The 21175-nt window shown below is 28.5% G+C and overlaps 6 protein-coding genes across 7 annotated transcripts; 3 read left to right on the top strand and 3 right to left on the bottom strand.

Annotated features, from left to right (window-relative positions):
• Positions 1-89: 89 nt before the first annotated feature.
• On the top strand, positions 90-1733 carry LOC126855486 (NFU1 iron-sulfur cluster scaffold homolog, mitochondrial-like). Its single transcript, XM_050603176.1, has 5 exons — positions 90-433; positions 513-587; positions 681-1102; positions 1183-1286; positions 1379-1733. The coding sequence occupies exons 1-5, from the start codon at positions 357-359 to the stop codon at positions 1595-1597; spliced, it is 897 nt and encodes a 298-aa protein (XP_050459133.1). The 5' UTR covers positions 90-356; the 3' UTR covers positions 1598-1733.
• On the bottom strand, positions 1734-3725 carry LOC126855445 (guanine nucleotide-binding protein subunit beta-like protein). Its single transcript, XM_050603098.1, has 5 exons — positions 3502-3725; positions 3006-3214; positions 2484-2690; positions 2178-2288; positions 1734-2090 (listed from the first exon to the last, which is right to left on the bottom strand). Exons 1-5 carry the CDS (start codon positions 3608-3610, stop codon positions 1773-1775), a joined length of 954 nt encoding a protein of 317 aa, XP_050459055.1. The 5' UTR covers positions 3611-3725; the 3' UTR covers positions 1734-1772.
• A 242-nt stretch (positions 3726-3967) lies between these two features.
• On the top strand, positions 3968-8036 carry LOC126855363 (SHC-transforming protein 1). The gene is made up of 11 exons (XM_050602959.1): positions 3968-4352; positions 4786-4886; positions 5311-5381; positions 5471-5531; positions 5614-5787; positions 5917-6080; positions 6177-6403; positions 6555-6713; positions 6993-7120; positions 7340-7450; positions 7700-8036. The coding sequence occupies exons 2-11, from the start codon at positions 4788-4790 to the stop codon at positions 7832-7834; spliced, it is 1329 nt and encodes a 442-aa protein (XP_050458916.1). The 5' UTR covers positions 3968-4352; positions 4786-4787; the 3' UTR covers positions 7835-8036.
• A 599-nt stretch (positions 8037-8635) lies between these two features.
• On the bottom strand, positions 8636-10407 carry LOC126855502 (protein FRG1 homolog). The gene is made up of 5 exons (XM_050603211.1): positions 10121-10407; positions 9955-10031; positions 9570-9862; positions 8988-9187; positions 8636-8801 (listed from the first exon to the last, which is right to left on the bottom strand). The coding sequence occupies exons 1-5, from the start codon at positions 10177-10179 to the stop codon at positions 8654-8656; spliced, it is 777 nt and encodes a 258-aa protein (XP_050459168.1). The 5' UTR covers positions 10180-10407; the 3' UTR covers positions 8636-8653.
• A 435-nt stretch (positions 10408-10842) lies between these two features.
• LOC126855537 (geminin-like) lies at positions 10843-12421 on the bottom strand. The gene is made up of 6 exons (XM_050603290.1): positions 12228-12421; positions 12075-12144; positions 11610-11719; positions 11422-11534; positions 11132-11304; positions 10843-11033 (listed from the first exon to the last, which is right to left on the bottom strand). Exons 2-6 carry the CDS (start codon positions 12111-12113, stop codon positions 10995-10997), a joined length of 474 nt encoding a protein of 157 aa, XP_050459247.1. The 5' UTR covers positions 12114-12144; positions 12228-12421; the 3' UTR covers positions 10843-10994.
• Positions 12422-12982: 561 nt separating this feature from the next.
• Positions 12983-20832, top strand: LOC126858868 (exportin-4-like). Of its 2 annotated transcripts, XM_050609507.1 has the most exons (13): positions 12983-13067; positions 13157-13208; positions 14167-14556; positions 14663-14930; positions 15151-15602; positions 15794-16052; positions 16153-16409; positions 16492-16931; positions 18337-18620; positions 18738-18913; positions 19009-19301; positions 19609-19837; positions 19926-20832. In XM_050609507.1, the coding sequence occupies exons 2-13, from the start codon at positions 13158-13160 to the stop codon at positions 20211-20213; spliced, it is 3387 nt and encodes a 1128-aa protein (XP_050465464.1). In that variant the 5' UTR covers positions 12983-13067; position 13157; the 3' UTR covers positions 20214-20832. The 2 variants fall into 2 exon arrangements, with proteins under 2 accessions (XP_050465464.1, XP_050465465.1); XM_050609508.1 differs by lacking the exons at positions 12983-13067; positions 13157-13208 and having other exon boundaries at positions 14167-14240; positions 14405-14556.
• Positions 20833-21175: the final 343 nt, after the last annotated feature.

Genomic DNA, 21175 nt, shown 5'->3' with positions numbered 1-21175 from the left:
TTAATTTGCATTAGATGATAGATTAAAAAATTGTATATTGTGCAATTCTTAGTACAGACTTATCGCGCATATGCACTCTCCATTTTGTGACAACGCAAAATCAAGTGACGTTGCGTTACTTTACATCACTGCATATGCTACGGTCGTCACAGCATGCGGCGAGATGATTTGTTTTTGACGTTCTCTGTGTCAATTAACCTAAAATAGATTTGTAGACACCTCAGAAGAATAAGATCATACTGCGTCTTGTGATAGACGAAGTCTAATCTCGAGAAGTATATATTGTCGTGATATTGCTGAAAAAAAAATGAGATCTTTAAAAATTTGAAAGAGAAAGAGAGAACAAATAACAAGCAATGGATAAAATTTTTAAATCCATTCATACAAGCCGACCGGCGTTGTATAAAACTCTAATGAATGAGCAATGCATACAGTAATTTATACTTCTACTATATGTATATATATCTATTGAGTGACATAATATCATATATAAATATTTATGCATTTTTCAGAGTATCAAATAAACTTTCTGCAAAACGATGTGTACCTGTAGTCAGTAGAATGTTATCAGCAAAAGAATATTCCACGTAAGGCTTGTAAATTTAATATATACTGCATTCACATATATATTTTTTCGAATAAAACAATGTTTTTAAACAAATTGTACACAAATTTTTCAGGATTTTTCCTGTTGGTCTCAGGCACTGGTATGGTGACAGTGAAACAGCAATTTGTATACTATCTTCTAAACACAATCTTTCTATATCTAACCAACAAAGACGTAACATGTTTATTCAAACACAAGATACACCAAATCCAAATAGCTTAAAATTTATCCCAGGAGTACCAGTACTGGGGGAAGGATGTACAAAAGATTTTCCAAGTGCAAAAGATGCATATTGTTCGTCACTTGCTAAAATGTTATTTCGTATTGAGGGAGTAAAAGCAGTATTTTTTGGGCCTGACTTTATCACGGTGACTAAACTTGATGAGGATGTAGAATGGAAATTATTGAAGCCGGAAATATTTGCAACTATAATGGATTTCTTTGCAAGTGGATTACCAATCATGGATGAAACTTCTCAACCTGCTACAGATACACGTAAAGTTCATATAGTTTACTTTTGTATAAAAATATCCAAGAAAAAATAGAATACCTAATTATTTTGTTAATTTTTATAGAAATTAATGCAGATGATGATGAGATTGTTCAAATGATAAAAGAATTATTAGAAACACGAATACGGCCTACAGTACAAGAAGATGGTGGTGACATTGTATTTATGGTATCTTGTTCAAATTTTTCAAAAAAAAAGAAATTAAAAATACATTTTAATTTGTTTAAATATGTTTTAACACGTCATTTTTATCTAAATAGGGATTTGAAGAAGGTATTGTAAAACTAAAGATGCAAGGTTCCTGCACCAATTGTCCAAGTTCGGCAGTAACGTTAAGAAATGGCGTGCAAAATATGATGCAGTTTTATATACCCGAAGTACTCGGAGTTATACAAGTGGAGGACGAGACGGATAAAATTGCAGAGAAAGAATTCCAAAAATTTGAACAAAAGATTAAAGAAAAGAGTAAAGACAAATAGATACAATTAATAGTTGATGATCTGTAGATGATAAAATCTATACTTCATCATGTAAATTTATATGTTGTATTGTAGATATTATGTATCATTTAAAAAGAAAAAATAAATAAAATGATATACACACTCACACAAGTGATATGTTGATATTTGGTTTTAAACTTTTATTACAAAGTATTTATCTGCTAGATACAGAAACTTGCCAGACACGAATAGTATTATCGGAATACCCTGCAAACAGTGTCTGACCATCAGTGGACCATGCAAGAGATAAACATAGAGGAGGTTCCGCTTTACTAGTTGCCGACACAACTTCGGGTTTCAATTCCTCGACCATTTCTTTAGTCTCAAGATCCCAGATCTTGATCCATGGTCCAAATGCGGCACAGAGCCAATAACGATTAGGACTGAAACACAATGCTGTGATGATATCGTTATGATCCAAAGTGTGGAGATGTTTGCCGTCGTTCAAGTCCCATAGCATAGCTTTGCAATCCTGTAGAGGTAATATAAGTTTCTCTATAATATAAGTATATATATATATAGTTAAGTTTATGCAAATATAAGTTAAGAAGATATGTACTTTGCCACCAGAAGCGCAGAGTGATCCATCGGGTGATACTGTAACAGTATTCAGATATCCTGTATGACCACTATGATTGATCTTTAGTTTGCAATTTGTCAAATTCCAGACCTGCAAATAAATTGTTAAATTAGTAATAGATACATCTTTTTTCATAATCATAGAAAGATATGAGAAATATATATCAGTCCCATATCCGCATACACTCATGGTAAATCATGAAATTATATTATGAAAATATCCATCATTTTTATAAAATATATGTTCTTCTATATTCAATCTTCTAAATATAAGCTTCATTCTTACTTTAACAACGCGATCCCAGCCTGCAGAAACAATGATGGGGTTTGCGTGATTGGGAGAGAAGCGCACACAACTGACCCAGTCCGTATGTCCATCATCTTGAATGGTATATTTACATTCGGCTAATGTGTTCCACAATTTAATTGTCTTGTCTCGTGAACCAGAGACTATTTGACGATTGTCCACAGAAAAAGCAACACTCAATACATCCTATCGGCAAAAACAAACTCAGAATAAATTAATAAAACTATTATCAAAATAATTTTGTTAATATCAATACTTACAATACCACTGATTTAATCAGTATCTACTTCTTCTACTTTCAATATAAAAAAAAATATAAAAAAAAAAGCTTCAGTATATATTTTCCATCGAATTGCTACTTCCTTCAAAAGGATAAATGAAAAATAATTCTTTACATTACAAAACAATATTTTGTAATATGAAGGATTATTCTTTCTTTTCTCCTTATTACAAAGTAAGTAAACCCATATAAATGCGTCGCAGAAGAGCGAAGAATCACACCTTGGTATGGTCTTCAAATCTTCTGGTCGTACGCCCTGCCGCCAGATCCCAAAGACGCAAAGTTTTATCCCACGAACCAGATAGCGCGTAGTTACCATCGGACGAAAGAACCACATCACTTATGAAATGTGAATGACCGTACAGACGCTTCTGTGGTATACCATAGTTAGCTTCGTCACGTGTCAATTTCCATACTATCAAAGTTTTGTCTAGAATGGAGAAAAAGAATAAGTAACGTGTTATCACTTTCAAGTGATAAAACTCTTAAACCATAAGAGTAATATAATGCGATAAGAGTAATACAATGCGACAGATGGAATATTACAGATATATATATATAAAAATTGTTGCAAACCCCTATTTAAAATTAATTAAAATTACGATAAGAATGCGATAAATTGTACTAACAAATAGTAATAGAGGCGAAAAGATTAAAATCATAATTAAAAAAGAAAGAACGAGAGAGAAGGTTGGTCTTTTCGGGCGGTATACTTACCACGTGAAGAAGACAGAATCATGTCCGGATATTTCGGATTCGTGGCGATTTGCGTGACCCAACCATTGTGGCCGCGAAGCGTGCCTCTCAGCTGCAGAGTTTCGGTCATTTCGATTCGTTTTAAAACGCGTTATATCGCGGATGGAAACGGATTCTTCCGCGTGAACTACGTTCAGTCGAACATTGGACGAGAAAGAGGGAATGGCGCGTCGCTGTTGCTCGACCGACATAGACCAATGTTTGCAATATATTGATATGCCACCTACCTGTGAAAATATGACGCGTTCCTTTGGGCGCATTCAGCGAAATTCAACAGTTTGGTAGCAATCGAACATGATTGGTTCTTACTTTTAGAACCAAACAAATCAACGTCGAGTGTTAACAAAATCTTATTGTTCGCAAAAAGAAGAAAAGAAAAAAAAAAGAAAGATTACAAGGATGAAAAATGCAGTTAAAAAAAACAAATGTTATATTTTGCTGAATGGCGGTTGAGACTTTAATTAGTGTATATGCTGTCAGATTTGACCGATTAAAATATTATGTATAATGGTGTGTGTGTGTGTGTGTGTGTGTGTGTGTGTATGGTGTGTAAGATGGGTTAGTTGCTGTATTTGCTATGCTGTGAACGCTACCATTGAATAATATACTATACGCCAGTTTACACATTCACGCCTATGGTATATAGTATACGTAGCATACGTCAATGATCCATCTCACGACTCGATGGATATCAGAAATATCGGTGACAAGTAATAAAGTTGAAGACAGAAGTCGACCAAAGATTCCTCGTGCAATGAACAACATATCATTATCGGATCGCTAATAAATGATTCAATAATTGTTCACATTAGGTATGATGTCACATTTAAAGATATATTAATATGGATGAATTCTGATCTGACATTGACAGAAAAAGTCATGGAATTTTGAGCGTGATTTACAAGGAAAAGTGTTTTTTTTTCTCATGTTAATTTTCTGATCAATATGATTAAAAATAGAAAAATAATTTCCCGTTTGCTTTTAATATTATTGTACTGAACATAAATCTATAATGCATTATAATGCAAAGTTATGATGACTAATGTATTGCATACTGTTAATTTGCTAACATGATTTTAACTGTTACTTGAAAAACTTTTGAGTATATATTTGTAATATATTTATAAATGATTAAACATTATTTTTAATAAAATATATAGTGAATATACATAATAAATTTGTTATATGTGTATTTTAAAAATGTTTATATATAGTAGTAACATCTGTATGTGTGTTAAAACTTAGCAATGGCTGCAGGAGGTAGCAGCTTTATAAGCAAGCCAGCCAGAGGTTGGTTACATCCGGATCATCTAGTAAGTAAGGAAGGAATTACTTATACAGTGAAGGTATGTCACTTATTATTTTGTTTAAGATATATCAAGATATATTCATATATTTTTCAAATTTCTAATTTTTTATCAACTCTTGAATGTAAATCAGTGAGATCAGGATAATTCTGTTTTATGATAAATTTTGCATTTATAAGTCTTATTTTTATAACATATTTTTTCAGTACATTTGATTTGTATTATTAAAAAGATCAAAGTCTATCAAGAATAATAAATTTTTGAGAGAATTTATATTATTCTTTCTGCTTCTTCTCTTTAATATATTAAATATCTGTATCTTAACAATAAAACATAGGACTTTCTAATAAAACAAAAATTTAGAAAGAGAAAGAAAAATTATTTTGATGCAATTTAAATAGCATTAATTTTTTTTTCTTTTAAATTAAAAATATTCTAATTTTTGTTCAAATAAAAATTACAGTATATTGGATGTCTTGAAGTATATACATCTATGAAAAGCTTAGATTTTGAAACGCGCTCGTGTGTAGCTAAGTAAGTTGCCATGCACTATGTAGTTTTTAGATTAGACTGTCAGATGTATTCTAAAATGTCCATAAATAACTTTCAACTTTTATTTTTAGGGAATGTATAAACAGAGTTTGCGAAGCTGCTGGATTAAAATCTGCTGACAAAAAGAGGAGGGTACTGTATCATTTAAAGAGATTATATTTACAGATAATTATATATATTTACATAATTTTTATCAAGTTTTTTTCAACTCCAGGTTGATAGAAAAGTGTTAAGAGCCATAGCAGATAAACCTCGTATGGAACATACTGCTTCTACTGTAAATTTAACCATTAGCAGTTGTAGTTTGTCCTTAACAAATATTGAAAATGGATATATTATTGCTAAACATGACATGCCACGCATATCTTTTGCTTCAGGTGGTGATACGGTAAATAATGTATTTGAACTGTTTTTTATATTTCAACATGTGATGAACATCTCATTGATCAATACAAATACTCATTATTGTATTTCACTTCTGTATCTTATTAGAATTGAATCTTATAATGTATAATAGGAAATACTGGATTTTGTTGCATATGTGGCTAAAAATATGCAAGAATGGCGTGCGTGTTATGTGCTCGAATGCACAGGTGGTTTAGCACAAGATGTTATATCCACTATTGGACAAGCATTTGAACTTAGATTCAAAGAGTTTCTTACAAAGCCAAGTTCCCTGCAGTACGTTTCTGAAGAAACACAAACATTAATATTAACACAGAAGTTAAAGTTATAATAATTTTCACTTGTTTAATCATTTTATGTATCTGCTTATAGCCCTGTACTAAATGGTGTACGAGAAGTAGATAGAGATTATTATAACGATCTACCAGGTAAAGTACCACCTGATATTGGCCCACCACCAGTACCACCTTTGCCTACTACAACATGCACACTGCCTAATCTGAAGCATCATCAAAATCATGCATCACGAATTCACGCACAAACTACTGCAATGGATTTATTTTCCTCTACCACTGATAGACAACATCAGGAATGGGCAGGTAATATTTTTTATAAAATGATTTTTTAACATAAAAATATACTACAAATTATATATATATATATATATATATATATATATATATATATATATTTATTAAAAAAAATTTAATTTTTTTCTACATGATATTTCTATTATTTTTTTCATCACAGAAACTGGGAACCTAATTGACTTGAACTCGGATAGTACTGTATCCTCATCAACGAATGTAAATGCAATGCCTGAGCACAATTATGTAAATGATAGTGTCATAGCTGCAAATAGAGATAATCATCGTGATCCAGCATCACTTTTTGATGTTTTTGATATGCGTAAGAATCATTTATATTATCTTGTGCTTTTCATGACAATTTATAACTTATTGCTAGATTACAACAGATTCTCACAAAAATATTGACTCATAGATGTTTGTTTCTTATAATCTTCTTTTAAAATTTTTTTGTGTTATCACATATTGAGATCTTAAGCAGATTTTTTTTACATGAAAAGATTTGTTTTAATTTTATATTCAAGATTTGTTTTTAACAATCTCGATTTATATTTGTTTACAATTTAATATTTATTTGAAACTTTTTATTTATAAATTCTAGAACCTTTCAGTTCTGCAATATCGGATATGAATAGACTAAGTCCTCAAGCGCAAATACAACAATTGAAGCAAGAAATATGGTTTCATGGAAGTGTTAGTCGAGCCGAAGCGGAATCTATGCTTAGTCGAGTAAATATATTCGCCATTATATATATATATATATATATATATATATATATATATATATATATGTATATATATATATATATATGTATATATATGTATATATATGTATATGTATATATATATGTGTATATATATATATATATATATATATATATATATATATAATGTATTATTTAATATAAATTATTATCTTTGCAATTATTTTACATTTTACTCTTTAAGGATGGTGATTTTCTGGTTCGAGAATCACAAGGTTCTCCTGGTCAATATGTTTTGACTGGTATGAATAATGGTACTCCAAAACATTTATTGTTAATTGATCCTGAAGGTGTTGTAAGTATTGCATAAAATAAAATTTACATTTATAATAAAATTTATAATAATGCAAATAAAAGCTTGTATATAATTAGTAGAGTTCCTATATTATTTTTAATATTTTTAATTATTTTTTAATATTTTTTAATTATATAAATCTTTATTTAAATAAGTTTATTATATATTTATCTCTTTAAATATATAGTCTAATAAAATTTCAATAAATAATGAGTTTACGAAAAAAGTAGTACTAATTTTTGCTTACAGGTTCGCACAAAAGATCGTGTATTTGATAGCGTAAGTCATCTAGTGAATCATCACTGTGACAATGTATTGCCTATCATATCTGCTGATAGTGTTCTAGTACTGCGTTATCCTATTCCCAGGCATACAAATTATTAATTTTTCTAATAACAGCAAATAATGAAGCATAGACTTAGCAAAGATTCTCTAAATAGTTATTTTGCATGTCTGCATGTGAGAATCTTTGGTAAATCTAGCTTTCGTGATATTTTTAAAATCAGTCACTTCACACAAAAACATAAATATATGTATATTGTTTGTAGCATCTTTTTATTGTACATGAATAGATGATTTATGAATATTTGCCTCTCTGTGAATCCCTATAAAATGTGCCAATCCAATCAAAGTAATTATAATATATAATTTCTATAATTTATCAGAATCAAACACATTCCGATTTTTTATATAAAATATTTGGTTTTTTTGTGATATTTTTTATTTATATAAGAGTTATACAAATTTATAAGAAAATTTTATATAATATCTAACAATGTTTTAGATGTATATCATACAATATGCTTCTTAAATTAAATACATTGTTAGCATTTCATTATAAAATAGCTACAATAAATATAATTTCATACAGTATACGTTTTCATTGATTTTTTAATAAAAGTTTTTGATATTAAAGAAGTATATACATTCTGAAAGAGTCCTTTAATATTTTTGTTTGTATAAAATATATTAAATGTTATGTTTACATAAAACCTTATCAATGATCTTATTCTTTATGTACATATTGCAATTAATATTTTACATATGTAACGATAATTTTTTATATTTTCTAAGACAACATAAAAAACATTTACTTAAAATTTAATAAACTATTTAATAAAATTACTATTTAATAAAATATTTATAAAATTATGTTTCATGGTGATAAATAATTAACCAAATAAGTAACCATTAAAACTGAATTTATTTACAATAACGGTCAGCTTTCATCTTACTTCTTCTATCTAACAAAGTTTCATGTAAATTTCCTTCTGTTTTTGCTTTTTCTAATTCAGAATGGTCAGACTTATTTATCCTTAACTTCTTATCTTGAAACTTTTGAAACTTCCGTCTGAGAAAATATCATTAATATAAAAAAGTATTTTCAAATGTTTCATTAAAAATAAGATAAAAGAGAATTGAATAGCAAGACACTGATGCATAATTAGAAAATACTAATTAGAAAGTTTAATTTAAATAGTTATTCATTAATGAATAATATATTATTATACTATTATTATTAAAATTTTATACTTACACATAATTTATTTCAATATCTGCGAGTGAGCCTTGTTCTTCCTTTGGAATATCTTTGCTAGGACTTTGAGAACGTTGTGTCATACTCCTTAGAACAACAAATTCTGAGGGGCCAGCTGTTCTATTCTGACAAATTATGTCATCATCATTTGTAACTGACATGAAGCATCCAGTATTATTTAATATAGCAAGTTTACCATCCTAAAAAATAAAGCAATAATATTTTTAAAAACTAAAATCCATATAAATATGTTTCCATACATATCTAGTAAGAAAAATCTTATACAAATAAGTTCATATACAAATAGTCAATTGCATTTTATTTTTTGTAAGCTATTGATTTAAAAAAATATATTAAAATTATTAAATATTTTGTATTAAAACTTCATAAATATCTATTTAAAAGATTTTTAACTTTCTAATTAATAAACAATATATAGAATAAATATTCAAAAACCAAAAATAATATAAAAACCACATTAAACAATTTTTTAGATGCTGTAGAAAAATAATATAAAAAGTACAAAATAATGCAAAATCATTTCTATAAACATTTATACATGTATGTATATATATAAATTACTTGAAAAACTGGTTCCCACTGCTCAATCGAACCTACTGCATCATTTCGTCCAATAACAATGCCTTTTTTATCAACACCGAGATATTTGCCATAACCCGATTTCAAAGCAATCTTAGTCTCGCTTATAGGAAACGCTGTTAAGATTTCCTCCGGCGATGGACCTTCTCCTTCGGCATGTGGTGCACCAAGAGTGAATAATCCATTATCAAGTGCTTTCATATAAGTTTGATTTCCAAATTCTATAGCTACTGTTCCTGTGATCTCAAGTATATTCTTAACCTTCCACCATCCTCCTATAACATGAATTGCCCTTCATATAAGTGAATGCTTTTCATTTTTAGTTCTCTGTGTGTTGTATAATAAAAAAATTAAATTAAATAAATACCATGAGTAATGGTGTCCTTATTCTCTACTGTTACATCCTGTTCTTTTTCTTGTGTCTTAGATTTTCGTTTTTTTGGTCTAGAATGAAGAAAGATATTTAACAAAATGAAAATGATATATATCTTAAATAAATTTTTTAAATGAGAAAAAAGTAAATTTTTAAACACCTTGATTTTTCTCCTTTTAATTTTAACTTTCCTGTTCTTACTTTTTCATATTCTGACATTTTACTATCTTCCAAATTTCTATTGTTGTAAGATCAACTTCAAAAATATATATCTTTATACCATAAAGAATATATATAAAGCTTGCAACAGGAGTTTTTTATTCTAAATTTTTGTGAACTATGAACTAGAATACGTTACTGAGAAAACAAGAAAACATAAGTAGACGTCATAAACACACAACACATCGAACATGTGTGGGAGTGGGGAGAGGGGAAGCTCCTGCGGGATAGGGACGGTGATGTGACGTTGACGAGATAAAATGTGCCTAAATTTGATTGGCTGTTAAGCAGGGAGCACACACTTTTGCATAAGCTCATAACAATAAGCATAAGGAAATTGATTGGTTCATTTTCTTATGCATACATTTGTGGACCAATCAATTTCTTTATATTTATGGTTATGCGTTTATGCAAAAGTGTGGCTCCCCGCTTTATTTTGCGCAAACTCGGTGATACTTGGGTCGTTGATGGCTGTCAAACTGTCAGAGATACCTACTAATCACGCAATGCCTACTAATTTAACTGATATAATATAGAATTATGGTAGGATATTTTTAAAAATAGTTAGTTCTCAGGACCAAAATCGATTATATTTATGCATTAATGGTTGAACTTGGATTGTGTAAATGGGACAAAAAATAAAAAAGATAATACTATATAAGAAATTAATATTTTTAATAAATGCTATATAAAAGTTAATACTTTTAATAAATTATTATCAATACAAAATTATTAAAGTATATCATTCTCTTTTGATTTTTAATTAAGAAAGTCAAGGAGCTCTTATGATTAAGAAAATTAAAAAGCATTGTCATCTAAAAGTTATTTACGTCATTTCTATCATTGATTTCCTCCTGCAATAAAATATATAATACAGAACATTTAGAGTAATAACTAGTATTAATATCAATTAAACTAGTATAATATCAATACAATAGATCTACAACATTACCTGTAGTACTTCAATCAATGTTCTTGTCTCATCCAACATCTCTTTATATATACGATTTTCTTCTTCTAACTTTACAATGCGTTGGTGGAGATTTTTATTTTCCTCTAAAGTATCTACAAGTACCTTTCTTCGCCTTTCAGCCAAGACTTGCCAGTAGTTTTCACTAGGATTGTCTGAATCAGATAAAATAAATACATTGATAAATTGTCTTTCATTATATTTTTATAATCTTCATGAGAAATATGCATAATAGATAGAGAAAAGCAAAGATAAAAATATTTCAAACATACCTGATGTTAAATCATTGGCTTCAATTTTTATTTTTTCTTTGTGTGTAGTCTGGATAGCTTTGTTTTCGGTTGTAATTTTGGGAGTATTTTTCTTTGTCATTTTGGTCATATTCCTAATATATAAATAGATCAGTATCCATTTTCTTAAAAAATATTTCATGTAATATAGCTTTTTTAAAGTAACTCACTTTTTTATTTTCCTTTTAGGTTGGATAGAATTAAAAATCCTATCGGTACCAACTAATGTTTCCTTGTTAGTGGCTGTTGGTTGCAATATTTGCAAAGGTTTTCTAATCTTCTATTTTATTTAAAAAAAAAAATTATAAGATAGACTTTTATAAACAAACTTGTAAGCTGCTCTATCCATTTTCTATTTATATTTTATTTGCATTGATATCACTTCTTCTTTTTTTACTTTTCACATATCAGTTATATGATTACTATTTATTTAAAATATAATTTATGCATATATATCATATATAATAAAATATATGTGCATTTTTTTATAAATTTATATATTAATATTATTCAAATATTTTTTGAAAAAGTAATTTTATCAGGCTACTTATTTATGAAATTACGTTATAGCATCGCAAACGCATTTCTTTTTAAATTTCTAAAATGTGAAAGAAATAAAAATGTATGCTACTAACTTTAGAAGCGATTGTCCCGATGTCACTCACTGGTTCCATCTTGTCCAATTTTAATAATTCAAGAGAGGTTCTGGAAAGATATTGTTTATTAGTATATTGTTAATTAGTGCACCAAAGTCATATGTGTTATTTTATTTACAAATATAATGATACCCTCAATAGTCAAGATATGTCGTTTGGACAAAATCCCAATTAAAAACAATTGAAAATAATCACACAGATTAAATGCCTACAAATTGTTACTCCTATTATTTTATAAACTCAAATCACATTCGTTCAACTACGTTTAACATATTCATTTACACAAACAGCTGTTGAACTCGACTTGAACTGTTTGGCGGAAATCAGTGGAAGAAGCCTAACCATAGATGATATAGATATATGATTGCATCAAAAGTATATATTTATCGCATCAAATTGACCAATCAGGACAAAAGAGCTAAAGATTGTTGCCTAGGGTTTCTCACTATATTAGCGCGATTGGTCAAGTGAGTTCCAACATAAATTAACAGTTACGGCTTCCATAAATTAGCCTTTAGCAGAAGCACCGATGAGATACTATTAAAGACCATCAATCCTGGGTAAATTTTTGTGATTCTCAAGCAGGCCCGGTGAGCTCGGAGATAATTGAAGAATATTGACATTACCAATGGCCTTAAGGCTATTTCACGTGAAAAAATTGTAGTCGTAATTGTAAGACTGTAAGCAAATCAACCAATCACAGTGAAATATTCTAATTACGTTTTAGAATGCTTGATTGTGATTGGTCGATTAGCTTATGATCTTATGATTACGGCTAAAATTTTTTCACGTGCAATGGCCTTTAACAATGTTGCTTCTCTGATTATTTAGAACTCTTGTATCAGCATAACAGTCTTGAAATATGAATGAATTATGAATACTGGCCTATACCTATGTGCATCTTTACCCCCACTCCTCAACACTCGGTCTAGCTAGATATGTATGCCTATGCAGTAGTGTGGGTTGTATATTGTGAGTGTGAAACATTTTTATATATATAGTAACACCCGTGTTTATATCTTCAATTAATTGAATTAAGAAAATAAATACATCTTATCTAGAATGGCACAGGAAATGCTGAGGGAATTAGAAGCCGCGGCGCAAGTCGTTTTGGTGAGTCGAGTTATCAAATTTTTTCTCTATTTTTTTCTAAATGGATTATTATAACCTTACATGCATACATTTTCTCGAAAAATATAAACAACTTTTGAAATCAATAAAAATCGAGATGTGTATGAAAGTATTCTCTTCAAAAAAAAAAAAACATATAAAAATGCCCGTTTTTTATCGATAAATGAAAGAAAGAATGTACTGCTTGTTGATTTTTATGATATTTATAATGAATATTTTAATAAATACAAATATATAACATTAAATATAAATGCAAATTTATAGTATTAACACACGTGGAGCTATTATCAGCAGAAAACAATGCTCTCCCTCTCTCTCTATTTTTCTTGTATTCAAAATTATTTATATTTACAAAATTTTGTTTGGAGGTTAAGATACTCTTTCTGTACCATATGATCTATTTTAGATATTTTCTAACAGAAGAGAGAAAGAAAGCAAAATACTGAAATTAGAGGCTTTTTAAGACTCAATAGATGATGCATATATATATGCCATGCGAAGCAAAACAAAACAACTGCTCCTAGAGTATTTGATTCTCATGTTATGTAATTTTTTATACATTTAAAATTTCAAAAAAGCATAATCTATTCTCTAAAAAAAAGAACTCATTAATAACTTAAGCAGTAGAAATGTTAAATTTGCTTCAACTTGATAACAATTTAAAATTTGTCATATATGTAATAAAATAGTAAACAGCAAAAATAATTATTTTATAATGAAAAATAGAAATTTAATAATGTGTTAAAGTATAAATACAGATATATTTTAGTGTATATAAGTCTTTTGTATATGCGTAAATGTGTATATATAACTACCTTTTAATTATATATTTTAGTTATATAAATTTTTTTTTGTTATTTTTATGTGTTTGAAATTGTAAAACATTTATAAATGTAAATAAAATTAATACAAATTTTTTTTTTATTTATCTTATTTTTAGGCACCTCCAAATCTAATTTCGGCAGAGCAACGTCAATCCGCAGAAGCTGTTTTTTTAAATTTTCGAAAAACAAGGTTACCTTATCAGCTTTGTCGTCAAATTTTAGAATTAAGTACTGTAGATTATGTACTATTTGAGACAGCTGGTTTGATAAAGACGGCTCTGGTACAAGAGTGGCCTACTCTATCAGAGTCTGACATTTCTTCATTGAGACAATATCTGTTACACTATGTCATAGGCAAACCTACTTTAGCACCATATGTTAGAGCAAGAATACTTCAAGTTATTGCAATAATAATCAAGAGAGGCAGTGTGGATGACTTTGGACAAGAGAGAAGACAAATATTGAATGAAGTAGAATCTTTAATTAGAAATGATGATTTGCCAAAGGTAAATATATTGAAATAAGTAAAAAAAAAAATTGACTTTTTGTATAGCTTGCAAAAGAGGAAAGAAAAAGTAAAAAGACCCAATTTCTCATTTGCCAAATTTACAGCGAATTCTGGGGTGCAATATTTTATCCACGATATTGCAAGAATATGCAACAACTGCTAAATCATCCAATATAGGATTGACATGGGAAGTTCATTTTAAAGAGAAGAAACAATTTGAACTAAGCGATATGAAAAAAATCTTCAAGCTTTGTATTGAAGTACTCAATGAATTAATTAAAAAAGACTTCGAGGAATCGACATTACCCCTTGTAAAGCATTTACTTTCTATTGTGGAAAGTATACTTGTTTGGGGATTTGTTGATGCAAATTATATCCTTTTATTATTAATCTATTTATAATTAATATATAATGTGTGTGATAAAAAGAAATAGGATGGAGGAAATTGGATGTTACACTTTAATTAACTTATATTTCTTGTTTAATATTATATGGTCTAGAAATTATAATTAGTTAATAATTGATGCTAATACATTTTCTGTTCAATATGAGATGTGAAAAATTGTTTATATGTACCTTAACTCCATTGCACTACCTAAAAGATTACTGTATATGTGCGGAATTTATGATTTCGGAAATAATCCACCACTGAGTATACATACACAATGGCAAGATATAATATTAGATCCAGCAGTATTAGATCTACTGTTTACATTGTACTGGAAAGTACGCAATAATCCGCAACTAGCTCATCATGCTATGAATTGTCTAGTACAATTATCAAGCTTACATGGCAGTATCTTCACTACAGAGCAAATAAAACTGCAGTACTTGACAAATTATATACAACGATTTTTAAAACTTGTATCAAATATCCATGTTATTGATCAAGAGGCGAATGGAATTACCAATATTATAAAAAAGATTAATTGTTTCTTTCAAAGCTCATTAAATTCTCTTTCTGAAGATTTATTGAAGTCATTTATGGAACAAATGACAAGATTGACATGCTTATTCATAGAAGGTGCTGCACGAGAAGAATTGGTAATTATTATTGCACATACATGTAAAGATCCAGAATAATGCTCGAAGTTTTTTAATAATTAAGCAATTAAAAAAATTCGAATTTTAAATTCAAATGGTTTGGATTTTTGTATAGAAAAAAAATTATTCATTATATATTGAATATTATACATATTGAAGAAAAGATTAATATATCGTTGTGCTGTTTGTAGATGTGTGCTGATGATTGCTTATATATGGAGGCTGTGGAACGTATATTTGAAACATGGATATGTATTTTATCTACAACATACATATTTCCACCAGATTTTTGTAAGCAGAGCTCTGTTCAAATATTTAACACATATCTACAATGTCACTTGTCACCTCCGGATGGTGTGAAAGGTGTTAATAGTAAAAATATTAATGAAGAAATAGTAGATATGGAAGAAAATGATAAAGTCAAATTTAAGGAGCAGTTACAAATAGTTGGTAAATATTCTTGAAAGTTATTTGTGTATTACTCACTCTATGCTAATTAAAACGTATTTTATTATGTGGATCTATAATAATATGTTTGATTTAATTGTAGGAAATTTTGGTAGACAAGTGCCAAATCACTCTTTACCTTTATTAGCGCAATTACTCGAAGATCGAATACTTAAATTACGGGATAATGTAAATGCACTGATAGCATCAAATGGAGCTGTACCTGAACCCAATCCTATGAATGATTTGTACGAAGATTTGCATTGGCTCGTTTTAATAGCGGGTCATGTTCTTTGCATGGAATCAGAGGGTGAAGCTGCATTGATACCTCTGGAAATTAGGCGATGTAGTATGGATCAGGTTTGTAAGAAAATTGGTCACAATTTTTTTTTTTAAATTTTAAATTAGAGCAAAAATGTAATATATTCTGTTCATATTTCAGTCTCGAGAGGGAAATGTCGATGTGAATCGTACATTGGAGTTCTTAGTGTCTTCTCAAAATGTTCAGTCGGACATAATTAGCCCTGCGGCCTCGATCGATCGAGTTATTCGATTAATCACTTGCATTTTTCGCTTATGCGCCTTGGAAAAGACTATTATATCGATACATGCAGAGAATGTACTCAGTCCTGAATTGAGCAGTACGATAATATGGTTTTTACATATATGGTCACAAAGCTACCTTTTACCGACAGAAGTTTATTATTCCGAGATAAGCACCACAATCTTGCAAGCTTTTGGTGAAGATAGTCCAGGCGCATTGTGGACAATGAATTTTCTTCTGGAAAAAGTAATTTGCAATATCAACACCTTTAAAAGTGAACCAGCTGTAATTAAGGAAACTATAAAATTATTAATAACTCTTGTTGAGTCACAAACGAAGTAAGTATAATGCATCTGTAAAAGGCATCTATGCAATAATCATATTAATAATTTGTTTAGGGACAACAATACTCTCTTTCATACAAATTAATAATTAACAAATTAAATTCTTAATGGAACTTAACTGGAATGGAAAGCCTTCCAGATGGAATCCACGGATTTTGAATTTTGTTGAGATTTTTGCTGAATATTTTATGGGAAAAAAAAAAATGGGGCACTTGTGTTTCCTGGTAGGTGAACATTGATTTGCTCACGCGCGACAAAGATTAATTACATATTATGAATACATGAAAACAATAAGATTATTTCAAAACTTATTTTATGTTGAGAGACTATCATATTTATCATAATTTTGAAATTTTTATCTTAAATTTTTCAATAACTAATTCTCAAGTTTTAAGATTCACTTGTAATTAACTTGAAAATTAAGTCATTTATCGTTATTTATACTCTTTGTGTACCGAAATAAAATTCAGATTTACTAGAAATCAAAAACCATTTAACAATGTTAAACAAATATACAATTATATCTAGATTACAATGGATGATAATGATAGAGAAGTTTTTTCCAAATTTCATCAAATAATATAATACAATCTCTTAAATATAATACAAATCTTATAAATATACCTTGTATTTTATATATTGCATATATATTTAAGAGGAGGGTACATCAAAGATTGAAATATATACATTTTGACATTAATCCTTATTCAGATTATAGAATGGAATATATAATACAGAAATTTTGTCTATTGAAGCAATTAATTAGATCATATAAATATTAAGTTCATTTATTACATTATTGCTTTTATCGACTTGCGCGCTTTTAAATTTCATAAATCATTTCATTTACACTTATACAACACCCTAAATCATATATAGATTCACTATAGTTATTTTTTGGTATTAACCTTTGATACAAGTATAATCTTTATTTATTATTACACAAATAATATCATCATGATAAAGTTTTAAATTTATGAAATTTTTCAAATTAAATTCATAAATTTCTTTTTTTTATTCCTATTATATATTATGATATTATCATTTTTGAATCAATATGAAACAATTGTACACATTTTATATTCACAAAAATAAAGTGCCCTAGACAAATTATCATGTAATTTAAATGTATATTTTTTTACGATTGCTTTAACAAATCAATATTCTTAATACATTCTTATATTTTAGAATTTTCTGCATTCTTTTGAAATTTAATTGTGTTTGATTGTGTTTGCATAGAATATATCACATATGTGTTATACAATTTGCATAAAGATATATAAAGATGATTGCTATATATTGCAGAAAATTTAACATGTTAGATTTTCATGTTAAAGTAATCGTTATAATGTCGATATTTTTCTGGAAAAAATCTAAAATCTAAAATTAATTATTTCAGAGCCTCTTGCGTATTGAAATCTGAACAGTTCAATTATATCATTGAATTAGCTACGAGAGGACAATACGATTTTCCGCAGGTCATCAAGAGAGGTTTGATGCATGCAGTAGTACAAGCTGGTACAGTGGTACAAAATACAAATACAGAACAGTACTATTGGTCACAAACTTTAGAACCTTTGCAAAACAAATGTACACAATTAATTTCTAGTGATAATTTTATGTCATCTTATCATCAAGAGGAGATTAGAATCCAAATCATAGATATATTGGAATCTTTTATAGGTAAAAAAATTGTTATAGAAATATTTGTTTAAATTTTTAAGTAATTAATATGATATTTACATAATGATATCTTCGATTTAAAATTGGATATGTATAAAAAGCATGTTATTTGAATAGGCGTAGTACATGGTGTGCAAGGTCCGACAACAGAACCCGTATATCGATATACTTGTCCTATATTAGTCGAACTTCAAAAATTATTGTCCTTGTATCATAATTATCAAAATATAGTCCAATTGATATTAGAGCTGCTCTGTGAATATACAAGGAATATTCTATTTTATTTGTCGGAGGTAAGTTTCGCGTGCTGTTAATTTATATAAGCGATTGATGTAATTAACTTTTACTTTGATAATTTCAATCTTAATCTGATATTTTTTTATTTTAGGCTGATAGTACATGTGTGTATGAGACTTGTTTGCAAACAATACAGACATACGCTCGCTGCAATAGTAATCGGCTTACTGTAGATTCGACTGCGGAAGAGGACAGTTTCCAAGATATTCTATTACTCATGCAATTATTAACTAATTTATTAAGCAAAGACATACTTAATTTTAATAATACCGAGCAAAATCAGCCTCCATCTACCATGCCTGCAGATGTTTTCTTTTATGGCTTAAATATAATTATGCCTATCATGACAATAGATTTGTTAAAATTTCCATCGTTATGTATACAGTAAGTAAAATTAATTTGCATTGTAATAAATACATAATATGCGTAGTTTAAATAATATTACAGTAAGAAAAAAAGAGATTATATATGTGTACTAGATACAGTTTTGAATGGTTTCAAATAATTTAGATTGAAATAAGTTATATATAATGTAAATAGCTTTTTAAAAATTTTATGAAAATACTCGAGCATATGTTATTTCAGAGGGATTTCAGACTTTGAATCAGTTTGCTATATTCATTTTGTAACATCTTTACTACATTTGCATATACATATTTGTGTATATTATTAATTGTTTTTTTTTAAATAGGTATTTCAAAATGATAGCCTTTGTATGCGATATATGTCCTGAGAAAGTTTGCGGCCTATCTATCAAACTGTTGCAGCAGCTTTTAGCATCGGTGGAATTAGGTTTATACTCATTTGGCCATGAAGTAGCTGTCCTATGCTGTGATACTATTCAAGTCTTAGCCAAGCATATTTATATGGAAACTGCGAAAGGGCAACCGCGCAATGACATAATGGCGCCTTTTATGAATGTGAGTTTTTCAAATCACCTGATATAACTGATATAACATGCGCGTCTTTTTTAAGATAAATTTTGAAATACCAAATTTCACTTTTCAGTTACTGATAAGTCTCATTTTATCACATCAAATGGATTCAGATTTGATAACGAGTGCCAGTATACCTCTTTATTATCTTATATGTTGTTATCAGGAACAATATCAACAACTTGTACAAAATATTTTATCCACCCAAACAGATCAACAAGTAGCACAGAGATTAGCGAACGCGTTCACAGCATTAACCGCAAATGTGCAATTAAATACTGAACGTATTCAAAAAGTAAAGTTTAAGGATAATTTCGATAAATTCATCACAAATGTACAGGGTTTCTTAATGATTAAATAAAATTAAAAAAAAATGAAAAATTTAAATATAAAAAATAAAAAATCTATTTAAACAATATACACGTGGATTTAAACATTATCATCTCCTGAGATATTGACTCTGAATTTTTTGTCGTAAAAAAACCGTTCTTCTCTTATTTTTAAAAGTCATAAATGTCTCGAAAACCGATTTAACTCAAAAGTGATATTTGAGTTCATTTCGAAAAAATTGGGTTCTTTTTCAAATATATAAAAAATGTGTCTCTTAAATTATTGTATTAGAATATTTGCGCATCTGTAACAGATCTCTCATTAGATCATTTTTATCCTCGCTAAAAAACAATTAATTGCAAACGTAGAGAATATTTAATATTCTTAAAATGGATAATATATCGTGAAGAAATCTTCTATTAAGCATATAAGCTTTTTATTGACCGATTTATTACACGTTACCACTTACAGTGAGCTTCTAGCGAAAAATTCGAGTAACCATAATAATATATAATATATTTATAATAAATACTAGTTACAGCGTCGATGCACGTTTCCAATAGCAAACGATTAAACGAAAACATTTTTGTAATGTGAATGTTTAGTGTTATTACCTTATTAACAAAATACATGAACTTACATACTTGGTACAGATCCGCATCATCGTTAGCCTTCCCTTGTATATCTGGCGATGATGATTTTCAACGTTTCACAAAATGCTTAAATTAACATTAAATTTATTTATATATATTTATATAATTTAGTTTGTATATTATGTATATATATAAGCGAACGTGTCCTTTCGCACATCTACATCTTCTCCCTTGTTTCTTCCCACTCTATCGGGGTTCTATTCGCATTTTTTCTCTCTTTCTATCGATCTCGCTTTCTTTCAGTCTCTCACACATACTCTCATTCTCACCTTATCATTCTTTTCTCTTATATTTTGTCTACTATAATAATAACAATAATTATTAATCTCTCCAACGACTT

This window comes from Cataglyphis hispanica, chromosome 2 (genome assembly GCF_021464435.1).
Source record: "Cataglyphis hispanica isolate Lineage 1 chromosome 2, ULB_Chis1_1.0, whole genome shotgun sequence".
Taxonomy (NCBI): domain Eukaryota; kingdom Metazoa; phylum Arthropoda; class Insecta; order Hymenoptera; family Formicidae; genus Cataglyphis; species Cataglyphis hispanica.
This window is presented reverse-complemented; position numbering and strand designations above follow the sequence as displayed.